Raw genomic sequence first — 16,643 nt, forward strand, 5'->3', positions numbered from 1 at the left:
GGCGGATGGGCTACAACAGCAGAAGACCCCACCGGGTACCACTCATCTCCACTACAAATAGGAAAAAGAGGCTACAATTTGCATGAGCTCACCAAAATTGGACAGTTGAAGACTGGAAAAATGTTGCCTGGTCTGATGAGTCTCGATTTCTGTTGAGACATTCAGATGGTAGAGTCAGAATTTGGCGTAAACAGAATGAGAACATGGATCCATCATGCCTTGTTACCACTGTGCAGGCTGGTGGTGGTGGTGTAATGGTGTGGGGGATGTTTTCTTGGCACACTTTAGGCCCCTTAGTGCCAATTGGGCATCGTTTAAATGCCACGGCCTACCTGAGCATTGTTTCTGACCATGTCCATCCCTTTATGACCACCATGTACCCATCCTCTGATGGCTACTTCCAGCATGATAATGCACCATGTCACAAAGCTCGAATCATTTCAAATTGGTTTCTTGAACATGACAATTCACTGTACTAAAATGGCCCCCACAGTCACCAGATCTCAACCCAATAGAGCATCTTTGGGATGTGGTGGAACGGGAGCTTCGTGCCCTGGATGTGCATCCCACAAATCTCCATCAACTGCAAGATGCTATCCTATCAATATGGGCCAACATTTCTAAAGAATGCTTTCAGCACCTTGTTGAATCAATGCCACGTAGAATTAAGGCAGTTCTGAAGGCGAAAGGGGGTCAAACACAGTATTAGTATGGTGTTCCTAATAATCCTTTAGGTGAGTGTATATGTGTGTGTGTGTGTGTGTGTATCCACACATATAGGCTATATATATTAGTATGATAAAATAGAGATAAGATAGATATGTATATGTGTGTGTGTGTGTGTGTGTGTGTGTATGTATATATACTGTATATGTATGTATCACATTTGTTTTTTTTTTTTTGTGTTATGTATTTAGTATTAATATTGTTAGAGATGTAGATGCATTTTAATAATAAATATATTTTTATTTTGAAAGTTAAATAATTATTAAAGAAAAAAAATCAGTCTAAAAAATTAGAAAAAATATTATAATAATAAAATAATATATAAATTATTTGCAATTATGCACATAATTTGTAATTCCATTATATAATTTTTATTATATCATATATGATTACATTAGCCAAAATGACAAGGAATTTTTTTTTTTTTTCAGAGATATTAACTATAACAAAAATGGATGTCTCTTGGGATATAATGGCACATATTATTGTTTGTTTGTTTGCTTGCTTTCTCTTTTTCTGTTTACTGTATCTGCAGCTCATAATAAGGTCTAAAGCTCATTGTGTGTTAAAACAGCTGAACATTTTATAGACTTTCACTGCACACGGGATTTCGAGGAACACTTTAAAAGCACAAGCATGTAAATTCAAATCAACAAAGAAAAAGAGTAAAGAAAAGATTTTATTCACTTTTGCTGCATAAGAGTATGTTGGTCTTGCAACACTGTTGTGCAATTCACAGAATTAACAGTGAGTTTAATCTGAAAAATAGTGATTCTGATTTGATGATTAGTTGGATTCCTCGTCTCTCTCAGTCTTTGGTGGCGTAGAAAAGCCCCCAGCGTTGGTCTCCGGTCTCACAGCGCTGCAGTTTTTCTGTCCATCCCTTCACAATGGCATCATAGTCATCCTTAGAGAACTCCTGTGGAGGAGACAGCGATCACAAGAGCTCTATGTGTGCATGACATTCCCAACAATATTCAGACAAACTTGCTAAACTCGTTTTTAATGACTGTATATAAAGTGATTAAAAACGAGTGAAATAAAGGGGAACTAAAATATTTCCTCCAACAGTGTGCATGCAAATGTGAGGTTGTCAAGACGTTGCATGAGCATATAAGTGTGTGTGTGTGTGTGTGTGTGTGTGTGTGTTTACCTGTATAAACTCCTCTTTCATCTCCTCGGCTCTCTGCAGTTCAGTCTTTATCACCTGAATAAATTGGTCTGTCCTGTCCTCTGCGCGAACATTACTGAATCCCACCTCGCTCAGGAACTGAAAAACACACAAATACACTCAATATTATCATAGTCATGGTGCATTAACAAGCTTTTTGTTCCTGTGCCACTGCTGCTTCAATGTACTGTATATGTAATGAGTGATTATAATCAAGATATTAATCAATATTTTTCCTTCTAAATATCAAATGAGTTAAATGACTTCTCTGGAGATTTTACTTTGTTCTAGAAGTTACCAGTGTGATCACTGAAATGTGACCCTGGATCACGTCACCATTCTCGAGTCTCACGGGTATATCTGTGGCAATAGCCAACAATACATTGTACGGGTCAAAATTATAGATTTTTATTTTATGCCAAAAGTCATTAGGATATTAAAGATCATGTTCCATGAAGATATTTTGAAAATTTCCTACCATAAATATATAAAACATGTATTTTTGTGAGTGAATGCAGCACAATCATAAATAAATGATACAACATAAATGAACAACTTTAAACTTTTAAATTTTTATAAATGAACAACTTTTACAACGTCGTATCTTGGCCAAATATTGCCCTATCCTAACAAACCATACATCAATGGAAAGCTTATTTATTCAGCTTTCAGATTATGTATCAATCTCAATTAAAAAAAAAAAGACCCATGTGATTGGTTTTGTGGTCCAGGGTCACAAATGTTCTTTTCATGTATTCTCTAATGTCAGTATTTGATATCTGAATGCAGTAACAGTGCTTGCTTATTCAGCCCGGCTTCCAGAAATGAAATAGGGATTTGTTTTGTGTTTGAGAAAGGTCTTCAACGTGTTAAAACATATAGGGGTCATTGAAGCCAATAGTTTAAGCGACCATTTCTCAGGTAAAGCCTTACTTTACAGTTAGACTAAAGTTTCCTATCCTTGAGAGAAAGAATGCATTATCTTGATGTTTTGAGAGGACTCTCCTGTTTGTAGTTAGAGCCTGGCCAAATCCAACCTTGGAAAAGCTGCGTGTCGGTGTGTGTGTGTTAGTCTTCTTGGTTACAGGTTAAGGCATTGTTGGAGATTGACTGAGTTGTTGTTTTGGACATGCTGGCGTCCAGCAACCCAAATCTGACACCTGCAAGGTCACGACGTGCCTAACTTCAGAGTCCGAGTGTCAGCCGCATAATCCATGGAGATATGCTTCATAAAATTACTATGTTTATCTTTTTCTTAGCCAAAGAGAATCATTCAACCTGAAGTCAAAATGATTTGATTTTTCCTTTATGCCAAAAATCATTAGGATACTAAGAACAGATCATGTTACATGAAGATATTTTGTAAATGTCCAACCGTAAATATATAAAACATGTATTTTTGTGGGTGAATGCAGCACAATCGCGAACATAAATGAACAACTTTAAAGGCGATTTTCTCAATGAAGTGATTTTTTTGCACCCTCAGATTCCAGATTTTCAAATAGTCGTATCTCGACCAAATATTGTCCTAACAATTTAAAAAAATGACCCATGTGACTGGTTTTGTGGTCCATGGTCACATTTGTAAGTGGCTTTGGATAAAGGCGTCTGCTAAATGACTAAATGTAATGGTATAAACGCTATAAACAGCAGTCTCTATCATGCCTCATGAGGCCAGTCGAGTGAAGTTTACATGCACAGCTCCTTTACTCCCACCGACCTAAACCTCACTCCCATGCGGATCATGGCAACAAATGTAACCCCTCCAGTTCAACTCGACCCGGCACGAGAGGCGGGCGCGCTAACAAGAGACTAGTGCGCTTCTTGAGGTCAAGCTCTCACTAGCTTGCCTTCATTACATCTAACAGATATCATCAATATTACATAATAGATCAATCCTAATTCCCAACATAAGCAAGCTGCTATGATTTAATTAGGTCTGTACTTGTGTATCCCGTGCCCCACCTGTCCGTATCTCTGAGGTGTGTAGAGAATATATCCCCTCTGGTTGACGTAATCCTGAAACGCTGGAGTCCAGGGCTTCTCTCCACAGCAATAGTCACTGATCAGCAGCTTACCGCCCGGCTTCAGCCATGACTGAAAAACACATGCAAACACACGTTAAAGCAATAGTTCAATCTGTTATCATGGACTCCTATGAAAATACAGGATTTGTCCATTAGAGGGCAGACCATGCACATTCAATTTGCCTCTACTTTTATTTTGCATGTCAGCTTATATCATTGCATTTGCTTTTTTTGGATACTATCCACTATAGATCAATACAAACACAAAAGGCTTTTTAACCATAAGTAATGTGTCATCTCATTTGAGGCCTCTTAGTAAAAAATTAAGGAGGCTCAAGATGATGTTAAACCACAAACACTGAACACCTACACACACATATTCACCGGAACACACACACAAACACATGCTACTGACTGACAGTACATTTACACATGCAGATTATCATTTGCATGTCCTCATACACACACACACACACACACACACACACACACACACACACACACACACACACACAGTATTATGCATGCACACAAACAAACACATGCTACTTCTAAAACATACAAAGTCACAGGCATGAAAACATGCACCCAAGCACCACTTTACCTGTGTGAACACTCACGTAAAATTTTCTGAAGAGGTCAAGTTTGTCCCTGATGTGCAGAATCGTGTCTCTGCTGTAAACCACATCAAACGCGGCGTCAGGAAACCTTCTTTTTGTGGCATCCGACACCTCAAACTGCACCTGCAGAGGAAGGACAAAGTTAATCTGCTATCAGGAAGTGCAGAACGAAAGCTGTCCCAGAATGCAGCTCTGTTCATTCTCAAAGCTAGACGTATTTTAAAATTGAACAAAAGAAAAAAACAGATTTTTACATTTCCTGCCATAATGCTAAAGTGTTGCTATGCAGTTACTAAGCTGTTCTGAGTAGTTTGATAGGCTTGCTGTGGTTGCTAGGATATTCTGGGTGGTTGCTAGGGTGTTGCTATGCAGTTGCTAGGTTGTTATAGCTGATTGCTAGGGTGCTGTGAGTGGTTGCCAGGGTGCAGTTGCAAAGCTGTTCTGAGTAATTTGTTGCCTTTGCTATGCAGTTACTAAGGTGTCCATGTTATTATCTTGCTATGCAGTTGCTGAGCTGTTTTGAGTAGTGTGTGTGATTTGCTGCAAGGTTGCTAGGGAGATCTGAGTGGTTGCCAGAGTGTTGCTATGCAGTTAATAAGCTGTTTTAAATAGGGTTTTTTGCCTTAGCTATGTGGTTGCTAGGGTGTTGTGGGTGGTTGCCAGGGTGTCGCTATGCAGTTGTGAAGCTGTTCTCTGTAGTTTTTTGCCTTTGCTATGTGGTTGCTAGGGTGTTATGGGCGGTTGCCAGAGTGTTGCTATGTATTGGGTAAAAAACTCAACTTACTAATGGGAGTTTCTCTGTGACGGCTCTCTCCATGGCGATCTCCACCATGTTTGAGGAAAGGTCCATACCCAGAACCTCCGCTCCAAAGGTCTGTCATTAAAACGGATAGTCAGTAATTAATCGTGTCACGGTAATCAGAAACAGCAGCTGTGAATGATCATGTGCAAGTAGCACAAATGAGTAATTTGTGTTTGATAACATTTACGTTTCTAGAAAGTTTAAAGGTCCCGAGGAAAGTGGACTGTTTAAATGAGCGTGAAACACGTTCTGTGGCAACACATAAACCCATCACATGTCAACCTTTGGCTCACCTTGGCCATGTAGAAATCTCCACCTCCAATCCCACAGCCAACATCTAGAACCTTCTGTTCTGCGGTCAAGTTCAGCATATCAACAAACTCCTGATGGGTTACAGATTAATATGTCAAAGATATCAACAGAAAAACAAACCGTTAATTATTCACTAAATGATGAGATAACACTGAGAATGCAGTAGTTCTCCACTGATATCCAAAGGCAAATTTAGGTTGGTATCACTGATCTAGAGTGGATATGGAAGTTTAGTTACTCTTTCCGAAAATTATATAGTCGCTCCAGTAGGTGGCGACAAGTGACCGTATTGTGTGTGAGTCGATTATCAATTCATTCAAACTATTTGTTCAAAAACTCTCATTCATTAATTCGGGGACGAAACAAGTGACTGCATATATGAACGAGTCCTTGAATCATTTATTTTACAGAGTCGTTTAAAAGCGCTGATTCATTCAGGAGCGAAACAAGTGGCTGTTTTAAAGAACGAGTCATTGAATCATTAATTTATCCGCAATTCGTTAGAAAACACAGATTCATTTAGGAAGGAAACCAGTGGCTCTCTAAATTATTCATTGAATCATTCATTCAGCCGAATAGTTCAAAACAAAGATTAATTTAGGCGGTTGGCTGCAATTGTATACTCTCTAGAGTAAGTACTTATTTGATCAAGTAATTACTTCACGACCGCTAAAAAAGTATGTTCTACATTATAGCGTTAAAGGGGGTGGATTGGAATCCACTTCAATGTATATGTAATGAGTGATTAACTAGATGTACCACATCGCGGTACAAAATATGACCGCCGCTCAGGCCTGCACTGGCTTTCCACAAAAATAAATGACGTGGAGTAATTTGGCTGTATTGCGTGTTTATGTATATACCTAAAAAAAGTAATAGTATGTGCATGTCTGTCTGTGTGTGTGTGTGTGTGTGTGTGTGTGTGTGTATGTGTGTGTGTTTGTGTATATGTGTGTCTGTGTGTGTGTGTGTGTGTGTGTGTGTGTCTGTGCGTGTATGTATGTGTGCGTACATGTGTGCGCGTGTGTGTTTGTGTGTGTGTGTCTGTGCATGTGGATTTGTATGTGTGTGTATGGGTGTGTGTCTGTGCGTGTGGATGTCAGTTTGTGTGCATGCTTGCGTTTGTTTGTATTCCTGCATGTGTGTGTGTGACAGTATCATCCTAAACCAGCAACCCTTCGCTCAACAGCACCATCTACAGGCCGATGAGTGTACAGTCACTAAATGTGCACATAAATGAATTTATTTTATACCCCCCCATGGATGAAATTCTACGAAACTTAGCAGAGGATACCCCCAGAGGATGTCAAGTTAATCATACACATGAAATATGGTGCAGTTCTGAACATCTCCACTGAAGATAGGGGCGATTAAAGCAGAATAATATTGCATTTTCATTTTTTATGGGAGGGGCGCAAATCACAAATGAGTGATTATGGGCTAGGTTGATGTGGGCCCTTAAGAGCAACATACCATAAAAATGTCTTCATCCTCAGTGCCACGGTTCAGGTAGTTATTTAGGAAAAACTGCATTTTTTTGGGTTTGGGGGGGCCCAGCGCGGGGGGGGGGGGTGGCCCCCGGGGACCAAACGAAATTTTTCCTTAGAAGTCTAGTGGGGCTACATGCCCACCAAATTTCATGTTCCCCGGTGCTTCGGTGTCCCTGGTATCGTTGACGAAAAATTCAGAAAGGTGACGAAAAAAAAAAAAAAAAAAAAACTTTGACAATCCCTATATGACCGCTTTCGCTAGCTACGCTAGCGGCGGTCATAATGAGTGATTCAAATACACTTTTAATCATATGTTTGCTGAGTGTTAACCAACTGCTTTTAGGTACATTCTGATGTGACCCTCAACATGTCACTTTCAATTCTATTCTATTCTATTCTATTCTAAAACTGAGAAGGGTCATAGCACTTGCATATTGTTGTCCTACTGTTAGTTTAACTGCTTCTATTGTTCTCATTTGTAAGTCGCTTTGGATAAAGGCGTCTGCTAAATGAATAAATGTAAATGTGTTGCCTATATATCTGTTTCTAGCTGACGAGTTAAGGTTACAAGGGTCCAACTATACGTGACTTCACCTGATTTAGAGAATTACAGTACCTCTTTCATGTGTATTTCTCTAGAAACTAAAGTGAATAGTATCTGTACTTCTTCCTAAGGAGGGAATGTATTATCAGTATGTTTTGGTGGTTTGTCCTGATGATAGCTAGCTCAGGCTCTCTTCAACCTTGAAGAAACTGCGATTCTCTCATGCTTTTGTGTGTGCGTTGGATGTTCTGTGCAGGTCTTGTATACAGTAGGAGCTATGGGACACTTCGGCATGCAAAAACAGACCCGAAGACGCCTTTCTCCAACCTCTGAGGTCACCGCAGACCTAAATCTAGGAATCGTGCGACAACTATCTTGACTAATGGTGACATACTCTCCTGTCTATCCATGTGTGGAAATTTGCTTAGACTATATGTGTTCTTAGCCAATCAGAAACTGCAACCTGAAGCAAGGACGTAGCTTAGGCCTTGGTGTAGGGTACAATTGCTGTGATCTTTGTAACTGTAAGCGGGGCGGCCTACGAACTCCTGTGTGAGTCTTGAAGCTGACTTCTGCTGATGAAACTGCAAACTATCTTCAGTAAAACTTTTCTTCATTTTATTATAATTCTGACTCCGGGTCTTCTTTAAAACATCTGGTCCTTGGGTCCTAAACTGTTACCCCCTATGAATGTGAACTGGACATACTACATTCGCCATGTTGTCATTATCATGTGACCTACCAGTTACGTCGCTTCACTGCCGAAAGTTACATAGTTGCTCCAGTAGGTGGCGACAAGTGACCGTATTGTATGTGAGTCAATTATCGATTCATTCAAATTCTTTGTTCAAAAACGGTCATTCATTCATTCATTTGGGGATGAAACAAGTGACTGCATATATGAACGAGTCCTTGAATCATTTATTTTACAGATTCATTTAAAAACGCTGATTCATTCAGGAACGAAACAAGTAGCTGTTTTAATGAATGAGTCATTGAATCATTAATTTATCCGCAATTCGTTAAAAAACACGGATTCATTTAGGAAGGAAACAAGCGGATGTCTGTCTTAATTATTCACTGAATCATTCATTCAACCGAGTAGTTCAAAACAAAGATTCATTCAGGCGGTTGGCTGCGTCCGAAATCTTACTTTCTTGAGTAGGTACTTATTTTGAATAAGTTATCACTTCACGACCGCTAAAAAAGTATGTTCTGTGTAGTATGAGTGTGTGTAGTATGAATGTAATCTGGACAGACTACATTCGCCATGTTTCATTATCATGTGACCTACCATTGTCAGTTGTGTCGATTCTCATTCCGAAAGTTACACAGTTGCTCCAGTAGGTGGCGACGAGTGACTGTATTGTCTGTGAGTCAATTACTACAAGTCCTCTCCCGTGGCCTCATGGGATCACATGCACAGTTCAGAATCTCAGTGGAAGTAGTAGGTCATCCGGGGACTTTTTACCTACTCTTTTATGAGTACTATTAGACATACTTTTGTCACATACTGCGTTTTGCCTACTGGGAAGTATGCGATTTCGATGCAGCCACAGTCAGTGCATGATTCGATCACCTGATTTGTTAAAAAATTCCTATTCCTTCATGAATGAAACTGTATGAATGAGTCGTTGAATCGTTCATTAAACAGTTTGTTGAAAATGAATCATTCAGGAACAAATGTTGCTCGGTGTTAAATGGCTCTGCTGCGGCTTCGTTTGCAACAATTTTTGTTGGCAGAACAAAAGCCCACAAACAAAGTAAGTGGCAATATTGTATCAAAAATAAACGTTACATCTTGCTGAACTGTATGTATGAATTTTATTATCTTCCCATGACTCTTTAGATGATGTATGACCTTGGTGGTGCTGAGTCCGCCTGTGCTGACGAACCCAGAGCCGAACATCTTCTCGTAACGCAGTATTCCTCGTCTGGTGTACTGCTGGTTATCCAGGAACTGCTGGAACGTGGAAAAGCCGCCCTGGTGCTGATCTACCACATCACGACGGGCTTTCTGCATGAGCCAGCACAACTGGTTCTGGTTCTTCTTCATCTGTAACAAAAACAAGGAAGTTTTGTAACACTTTATTTTACAGTGTCCTTGTTACATATGTTACATGTACTTACCACAGCAACAGTAAATTATGCATAATTACATGGATCTAACCCGCAACCAAACCCTAACTCCATAGTAAGTACATGTAGTTGATTAATATCACTCAGAATAAAGAGTAATAGGAAGTTTCATTTCAGTCTTTTTTTATACAGAGTTTTGATTACAGTTTGGCGATGACTGACTGGTTTACCTTCACATAGGTCTGAACTGTTTTGCTGAGCACCATGTCAAAGCCGTAGTATTTCTTTTCCGTCTTCTCTGATTCGTCCAGAATCACTGACGTCATCAGATGGTTATACTGAGCAGGACTTCTGTAGTGCGTGGGGTTAAAATCTCGCTTGCTGTCACCTGTGAAGGTCAAGACAAACATTTACACCTGTAGAAATACTCTAACGTCTAGAAATATTAAAACCAATAATGAAAGTGATTAATAAATGCATGCTATTCCAAAGAAATATGTTCATCCTCATAATCTTTTATCAAAAAGCAATTATTTCACCATACAATCAGTTCCCAATTGATAAAATCACGCCCTGCCCTATATTTTACCCCTGTTTTAGTCTCCAATAATGATAATATAGTGTTTATATCAATGGCTATATAAATCAAATGGTTTATTTGCGTAACTATAGGTTTCAGGAATATAGAGAGTTGTACCATTATTCAGATTTTTTTTTTTTTTTCACATTATAATAGAGAATAAGATAAAAAAAAAGGAAATTTCACATCATTACCATGTAGTGTCAAACTACAGGACATTGTTTCTCTAACCTGATTGGTGGAAGCAGGACTCTCTGAAGAACAGGTAGCCGCCTGGGCGGAGCCAGCTAAGTAACTTCTCAACCAATGACTTCAGCTCCTGATCACTCAGATACATCAACAGCCAATTAGAGAACACCAGGTCAAAACTGAAACAGAAAATGTGTGTGTGTGTGAGAGAGAGAAAGAGAGAGAGAGAGAGAGAGAGAGAGAGAGAGAGAGAGAGAGAGAGAGAGAGAGAGAGAGAGAGAGAGAGAGAGAGAGAGAGAGATGGATGAATTAATGAAGACTTCAGCTTGTTTGGTTCGCAGTTGTGATTGGTCTACTTTAATCTGATTGGTCAGATGGCCCAGTATGTTGTGATTGGTCTACTTTAATCTGATTGGTCAGATGGCCCAGTATGTTGTGATTGGTCTACTCTGATCTGATTGGTCAGATGGCCCAGTCTGTTGTGATTGGTCTACTTTAATCTGATTGGTCAGATGGCCCAGTATGTTGTGATTGGTCTACTCTGATCTGATTGGTCAGATGGCCCAGTCTGTTGTGATTGGTCTACTCTGATCTGATTGGTCAGATGGCCCAGTCTGTTGTGATTGGTCTATTCTGATCTGATTGGTCAGATGACCCAGTCTGTCGTGATTGGTCTACTCTGATCTGATTGGTCAGATGTATCAATCTGTTGTGATTGGTCTACTCTACTCTGATTGGTCAAATAGCCCAGTCTGTTGTGATTGGTTCACCGCTTACAGCGCGAAGTCTGTAATACTTTTGTCTCTTTTTCTTTCAAAGGTTTAAAAAAATATCTTTTATAAAATATAGAAAGATTTTGGTAAAGTTTAAACTTTTTATTTTCCCCGTCAACAATATTGCAAGTTGATAGTCATGGTTAGTGTTTAATGATGTCGGTTTCATCTCGTCATTGTCTCGTCTAATGGAAAAAAAGGTTGTTTACAAACTTCTTTTGGTAACACTTTATTTTACAGTGTCCTTGTTACATTTGTTACATGCACTTACCATAGTAATAACAGTAAATTATGCATAATTACATGCAATTAACCCTCAACCAAATCCTAATCCTACCCTAACCCTATAGCAAGTACATGTAGTTGCTTAATATTACTCAGTACTTAAATATATAATTACACTGAAACAATGACACCTTAAAATAAAGTTTAACCCTTTTTTTTGTCATAGTTTTCGTTAACGAAATGAATCTCTCTCTCTCTCTCTCTCTCTCTCTCTTTCTCTCTCTCTCTCTCTCTCTCTCTCTCTCTTTCTCTCTCTCTCTCTCTCTCTCTCTCTCTCTCTCTCTCTCTCTCTCTCTCTCTCTCTCTCTCTCTCTCTCTCTCTCTCTCTCTCTCTCTCTCTCTCTTTAGCAGTGTTTAGAAGGCTGAATATATTCATGTTTTGCTGAAGTGTTTTTCTCTCACCTGTGTTTAGGGAAGTCCAGCTTTGTGACGTCGGCTTGGATGAATTCAGCGTTGCCCAGGTGACTGTTTTCCTCTCTATTCTTTTCCACAAACTTCTCCATGAAGTCCACAGCGGTCACGTGATGGGCCTTCCCAATGAGGTGACGCGTGTACCGACTAAAAAGAGCAAAGGTCATGATAACAATGGAGCAAATAAAGCATGCTTAAAAGCTTAGTACTGGTCAAGGAACAGATCAACACAAGATTTGACCTCACAATTTAAATTTGATTTGATATTCATCAGATTTCCATCATTCACCAGCACATAAAATGTTATTGCCGCATATAATTTACTATAATTTAATTTTTTACTTCAAAATTTCATGTTTAATTAAATGTGTTACTTGCTGAAGTGACTTACTTTTTTGAGCGAAAATAGTTTTTACACCAATTTTATTACAGTGTATACTTGTACATACAATTGGCTCTGTGACAAATTGCTTTTCAATTTCCTCATTGTAAATTAAATAACTAAATGTAAATAATTCCACACATATGATGACCTCAAATAACAAAGAAATCAGATGGAAATTTAAGAGTCTATTTTAGTTTAAAATTAAATGTTATTAAACCTGTCAAGAACATGTCATACATCTCAATATTAAAATAAAATGAATTTATTTATTTTTAAGAAATTTTTTTTATGACTATAAAATACAATTTCCCTCATTCCTGGAAAGGAATTATGTGATAAATTATGATAAAAATTATATCTTTTTTTGTAAATACATCTTTGATATCTTGTAAATATTAATAGTTAATAAGTTTCGTTCATCATGTTTGTTTTTGTTGTACTGTAGTTTTTGAATCTCTTGAGAATAATGTTTCTACAAAAATATGACGCAGCACAACTGTTTTCAACATTGATAATAATCAGAAATTTTTCTTGAGCAGCAAATCAGCATATTAGAATGATTTCTGAAGGATCATGTGATATACCTTTGATATATTGTATAAGGTATTTGTTGTATTGAAAATATTTAGAAAAAATAAACAAGTAAAACATCACAGGAATTATAATTTGTGGAGAATTTGTGCCGAAAATAATATTACAATACAAAAACGTATTATTTATGCAAAAGATCATTTCCTATGCTTTTTATATCAGGGTGACATGATTCTGGGCGTGTTCGTACGGTTGGTCTAATCGAATGTGATCACTGACCCAATTCCAGCACCAAGCTCCAGCACATCAGAGCCAGCCAGACTAGGGAGCATGGAGAGGATCTCCGGCAGCTCGTGTTGGGTCAGTTCCTGCGCGTTCGAATCCAGCATCATCTCCTCTACTGTTGCCGACTTCGAGTGTTCCTTCCAGAACTCCATCATCGTGTTCCTCTCAGTTTCTGTGGAGGCAAAGCAGGTACACTGTAAACAGTTATTGTTGGTTTAACTTAAAAAAGTAAGTTACGTGGTTGCCTTCAAATTTTGAGTTCATTGAAATAAAATATTTGAGTAAATACAATGAAGGAAATTGGTTTCATTAATAGAAACTCAAAATATTATGCTATGAACCTCATTAATTATTTAAGTTGATTTGACAAAAGATAAAAAGTTGTGATGACAAATCAGTGTAGGGATTTTTACAGTGTAGGGATGCTGAGGATGTTTCGATTGATTTTCTATTCGTGCTTATACCTTTACAAAACTTGACTATAGTAATTCTGCAGATCGTCAATGCATATTTGTAGTGAAGTTTGAGTAAATTATGTATTAGACAAGTGTTAAATGTAAAACTTGCCCTAATTTTATTTAACAATTTACACATTTCCATTAATAATAAAATTCCATCAAATTGAATTGAATAATCCTTGCATATTTTGATTGAATAATTGAATAAGGTTTATTCAATTCAATTGATGGAATTTTATAATTAATGGAAATGTGTAAATCGTAAAAAAAGGTTAAATCTTAAAAAAAAAAATGTATTAAAAATTCCATCGAATTGAATTGAATAATCCTTGCATATTTTGATTGAATAATTGAATAAGGTTTATTCAATTCAATTTGATGGAATTTTATAATTAATGGAAATGTGTAAATCGTAAAAAAAGGTTAAATCTTAAAAAAAAAATTTTATTAAAAATTCCATCGAATTGAATTGAATAATCCTTGCATATTTTGATTGAATAATTGAATAAGGTTTATTCAATTCAATTTGATGGAATTTTATAATTAATGGAAATGTGTAAATCGTAAAAAAAGGTTAAATCTTAAAAAAAAAAAATCCATCGAATTGAATTGAATAATCCTTGCATATTTTCATTGAATAATTGAATAAGGTTTATTCAATTCAATTTGATGGTATTTTACTATTAATTAAAATTCGCCAATCTTAGGAAGGAAAAAAGGAAAAGCATTTGTTTGAGTGTGTAAAGGTATTTTAATTTTATTTCAATTTAGCAAATCTCTGGCCACCCTCTCACTGTAAATCAAAAATGACATGATCAATAAGTTATGACAACATATACGTCAACTCATCAAAATAAGTTAAGCCATTTTAAATACGAGATTCCGCACATTTTTTAAAGTCAGTTTACTGTAATTTAAGTTGAGGTAATGTAATGCTAAGTTGATTGAACTTAAAAAATTGAGGCAGCAAGTTTTTTTTTTTTTTTACAGACCATTAGCCATAAAAATGGTTCGCTGCATTCTCCAAAAAAAAGGTACAAAAGCTGTCACTGATCAAAAGATACAACTTTGTACCTTATTTACTCCAAAAGGGTGCATATTAGTATCTATAAAATGTACATATCAGTACCTAAATGGTTAATATTTGTACATTTTAAAGGGGTAGCACCCCTGTGAGAGCTTTTGTACGTTGTTTTTTTTTTTTTTTTTTTTTTTCTTCTGAGAGTGAAATAGTTTGCAAATTGTATCTATACAATTAATTAAATTCCAAAAATGATGTCATGGTCAAAGCATTAATTTAAAGTCCTACTCTTTAAGACTAAACTGAGAAATGTCTGAAAACAGAGATGAGATCATGTTTAAAATGCCCCAAAAAGGTACAAAAGCTGTCACTGTGGAGGTACCTTTTCAAAAGGTACACTTTTGTATCTAAAGAGTACATATTAGTCCCTTAAAGTACATATTGGTACCAAAAGTGTACATATTAGTTCCAAAAGTGTACATATTAGTTCCAAAAGTGTACATATTAGTTCCAAAAGTGTACATATTAGTTCCAAAAGTGTACATATTAGTACCTAAATGGTACATTTTAGAACCTTTTTGAAGGGTACTGTCCCAGTGACAGCTTTTGTACCTTTTTTTCTGAGAGTGCATAAGTTTAATTTCATCACCTCATTCAAGCAATATATGTGTAAAAGACAAAAATATTGACATTGGATAAAAATTCCATGGGTTTTCGTCTTACCTTGGTCCATGATCAGTGAAATAAAATACAATATAATTAGAAAATCTGTATATACAGATATAAATCAAACTCTTTGACACCAGAAAAATGTTGAGCCTGCCTCTAAACACTCATGCGCGCTGTCCTGTCCGAGTGTGTATGGCTCAGGACTCATAAACCCGCTGACCACTATAGGGCGAGGGGAGGAGACACAAGCGTGAATAATAATGTTAATGAAATCCGGAGGGATAATGTTGGAACGGGATTCCCAACCTCAGTTTTACACCTTACGTCCGAACTGGATGCGCGTTCACTCATGAACGTACTGTATGGAGAGGGAGGTGTCAGAGCTGAATGAGACCATATCCTTACACTTTCTGATTGGAGAAATGAGAAGAAATGCCCTCCTCGAACACCGCCAGCGACACGGACTGAAAAAAAAAACTAACGGTGACGCGGAATTGTTATAAAACAAGCTGAAAACGGAACGTAATATTCAAAGCTGTGCACGAGCACCGGCTTCTGCTGGGAAAGTGCTGACGCGTCTCCATGCGCGCTCCTGACAGGAATGCGCGCTATTGCGCAATATTGCCTCATGCATTCTGGCCCAAAACTGCTGGAAAGAAGCCAGCAGTCAATATGATAATTCATATGTTAATTCAATCACTTAATGCGCTGTTTTCGATTGTCTTCACGTTGTAGGCTGTAATGGGTTGTTATTGTGTTGTGTTATTTTGTATTTTATTATAAAAAATAATAATAATAATTAAATTTCGGGTAGGGTGGATTGCCCTAATGTGGGACATTTTTTGCTTTTCAGACTTTTGTAGAATATTACGATGTGAAGACAATACATTAAATCCACATCCAATACCTTTTTGGAATCCTCAGGGGGTTTTCTAATCAAATCAAAAGAGAAAATGCAGATAACACATTCATAAAATAAATTATACAGATATCAGTGCTTTTAGTGTCAAATTGTCTGAGAAAATGTGCAGCTTCCTAATGTGGGACAGTCATTTGCCTAATGTGGGACACTGTAAAGTCTATGTTAAAAGGTCTAAACCATGGTGCACCTTCATTCATGAATAATAGTAAAACGTCCTCAATAAGTAATTCTGTCTATTTCTTTAATTCTTTATTTTTATGTTCAGTCATTTTACCATTTGCAATGTTGTTCCTGTCATAAAACCAAGGTTTAAGATGAACGTTGGACGATTGAGCATCATCAAGCAAATAAAACAACATTATG

General features: G+C 37.3%; 1 protein-coding gene across 1 annotated transcript; it reads right to left on the minus strand.

The window, feature by feature from the left end:
* Nucleotides 1-1,387: 1,387 nt before the first annotated feature.
* Nucleotides 1,388-15,691, minus strand: LOC308700764 (uncharacterized protein). The gene is made up of 12 exons (XM_081382532.1): nucleotides 15,413-15,691; nucleotides 13,205-13,382; nucleotides 12,001-12,156; nucleotides 10,583-10,719; nucleotides 10,002-10,159; nucleotides 9,554-9,748; nucleotides 5,640-5,729; nucleotides 5,329-5,418; nucleotides 4,545-4,667; nucleotides 3,863-3,994; nucleotides 1,880-1,996; nucleotides 1,388-1,645 (listed from the first exon to the last, which is right to left on the minus strand). The coding sequence occupies exons 1-12, from the start codon at nucleotides 15,420-15,422 to the stop codon at nucleotides 1,535-1,537; spliced, it is 1,497 nt and encodes a 498-aa protein (XP_081238658.1). The 5' UTR covers nucleotides 15,423-15,691; the 3' UTR covers nucleotides 1,388-1,534.
* Nucleotides 15,692-16,643: the final 952 nt, after the last annotated feature.

The sequence above is a fragment of the Scardinius erythrophthalmus genome, assembly GCF_964197995.2.
Source record: "Scardinius erythrophthalmus genome assembly, chromosome: 13".
Taxonomy (NCBI): domain Eukaryota; kingdom Metazoa; phylum Chordata; class Actinopteri; order Cypriniformes; family Leuciscidae; genus Scardinius; species Scardinius erythrophthalmus.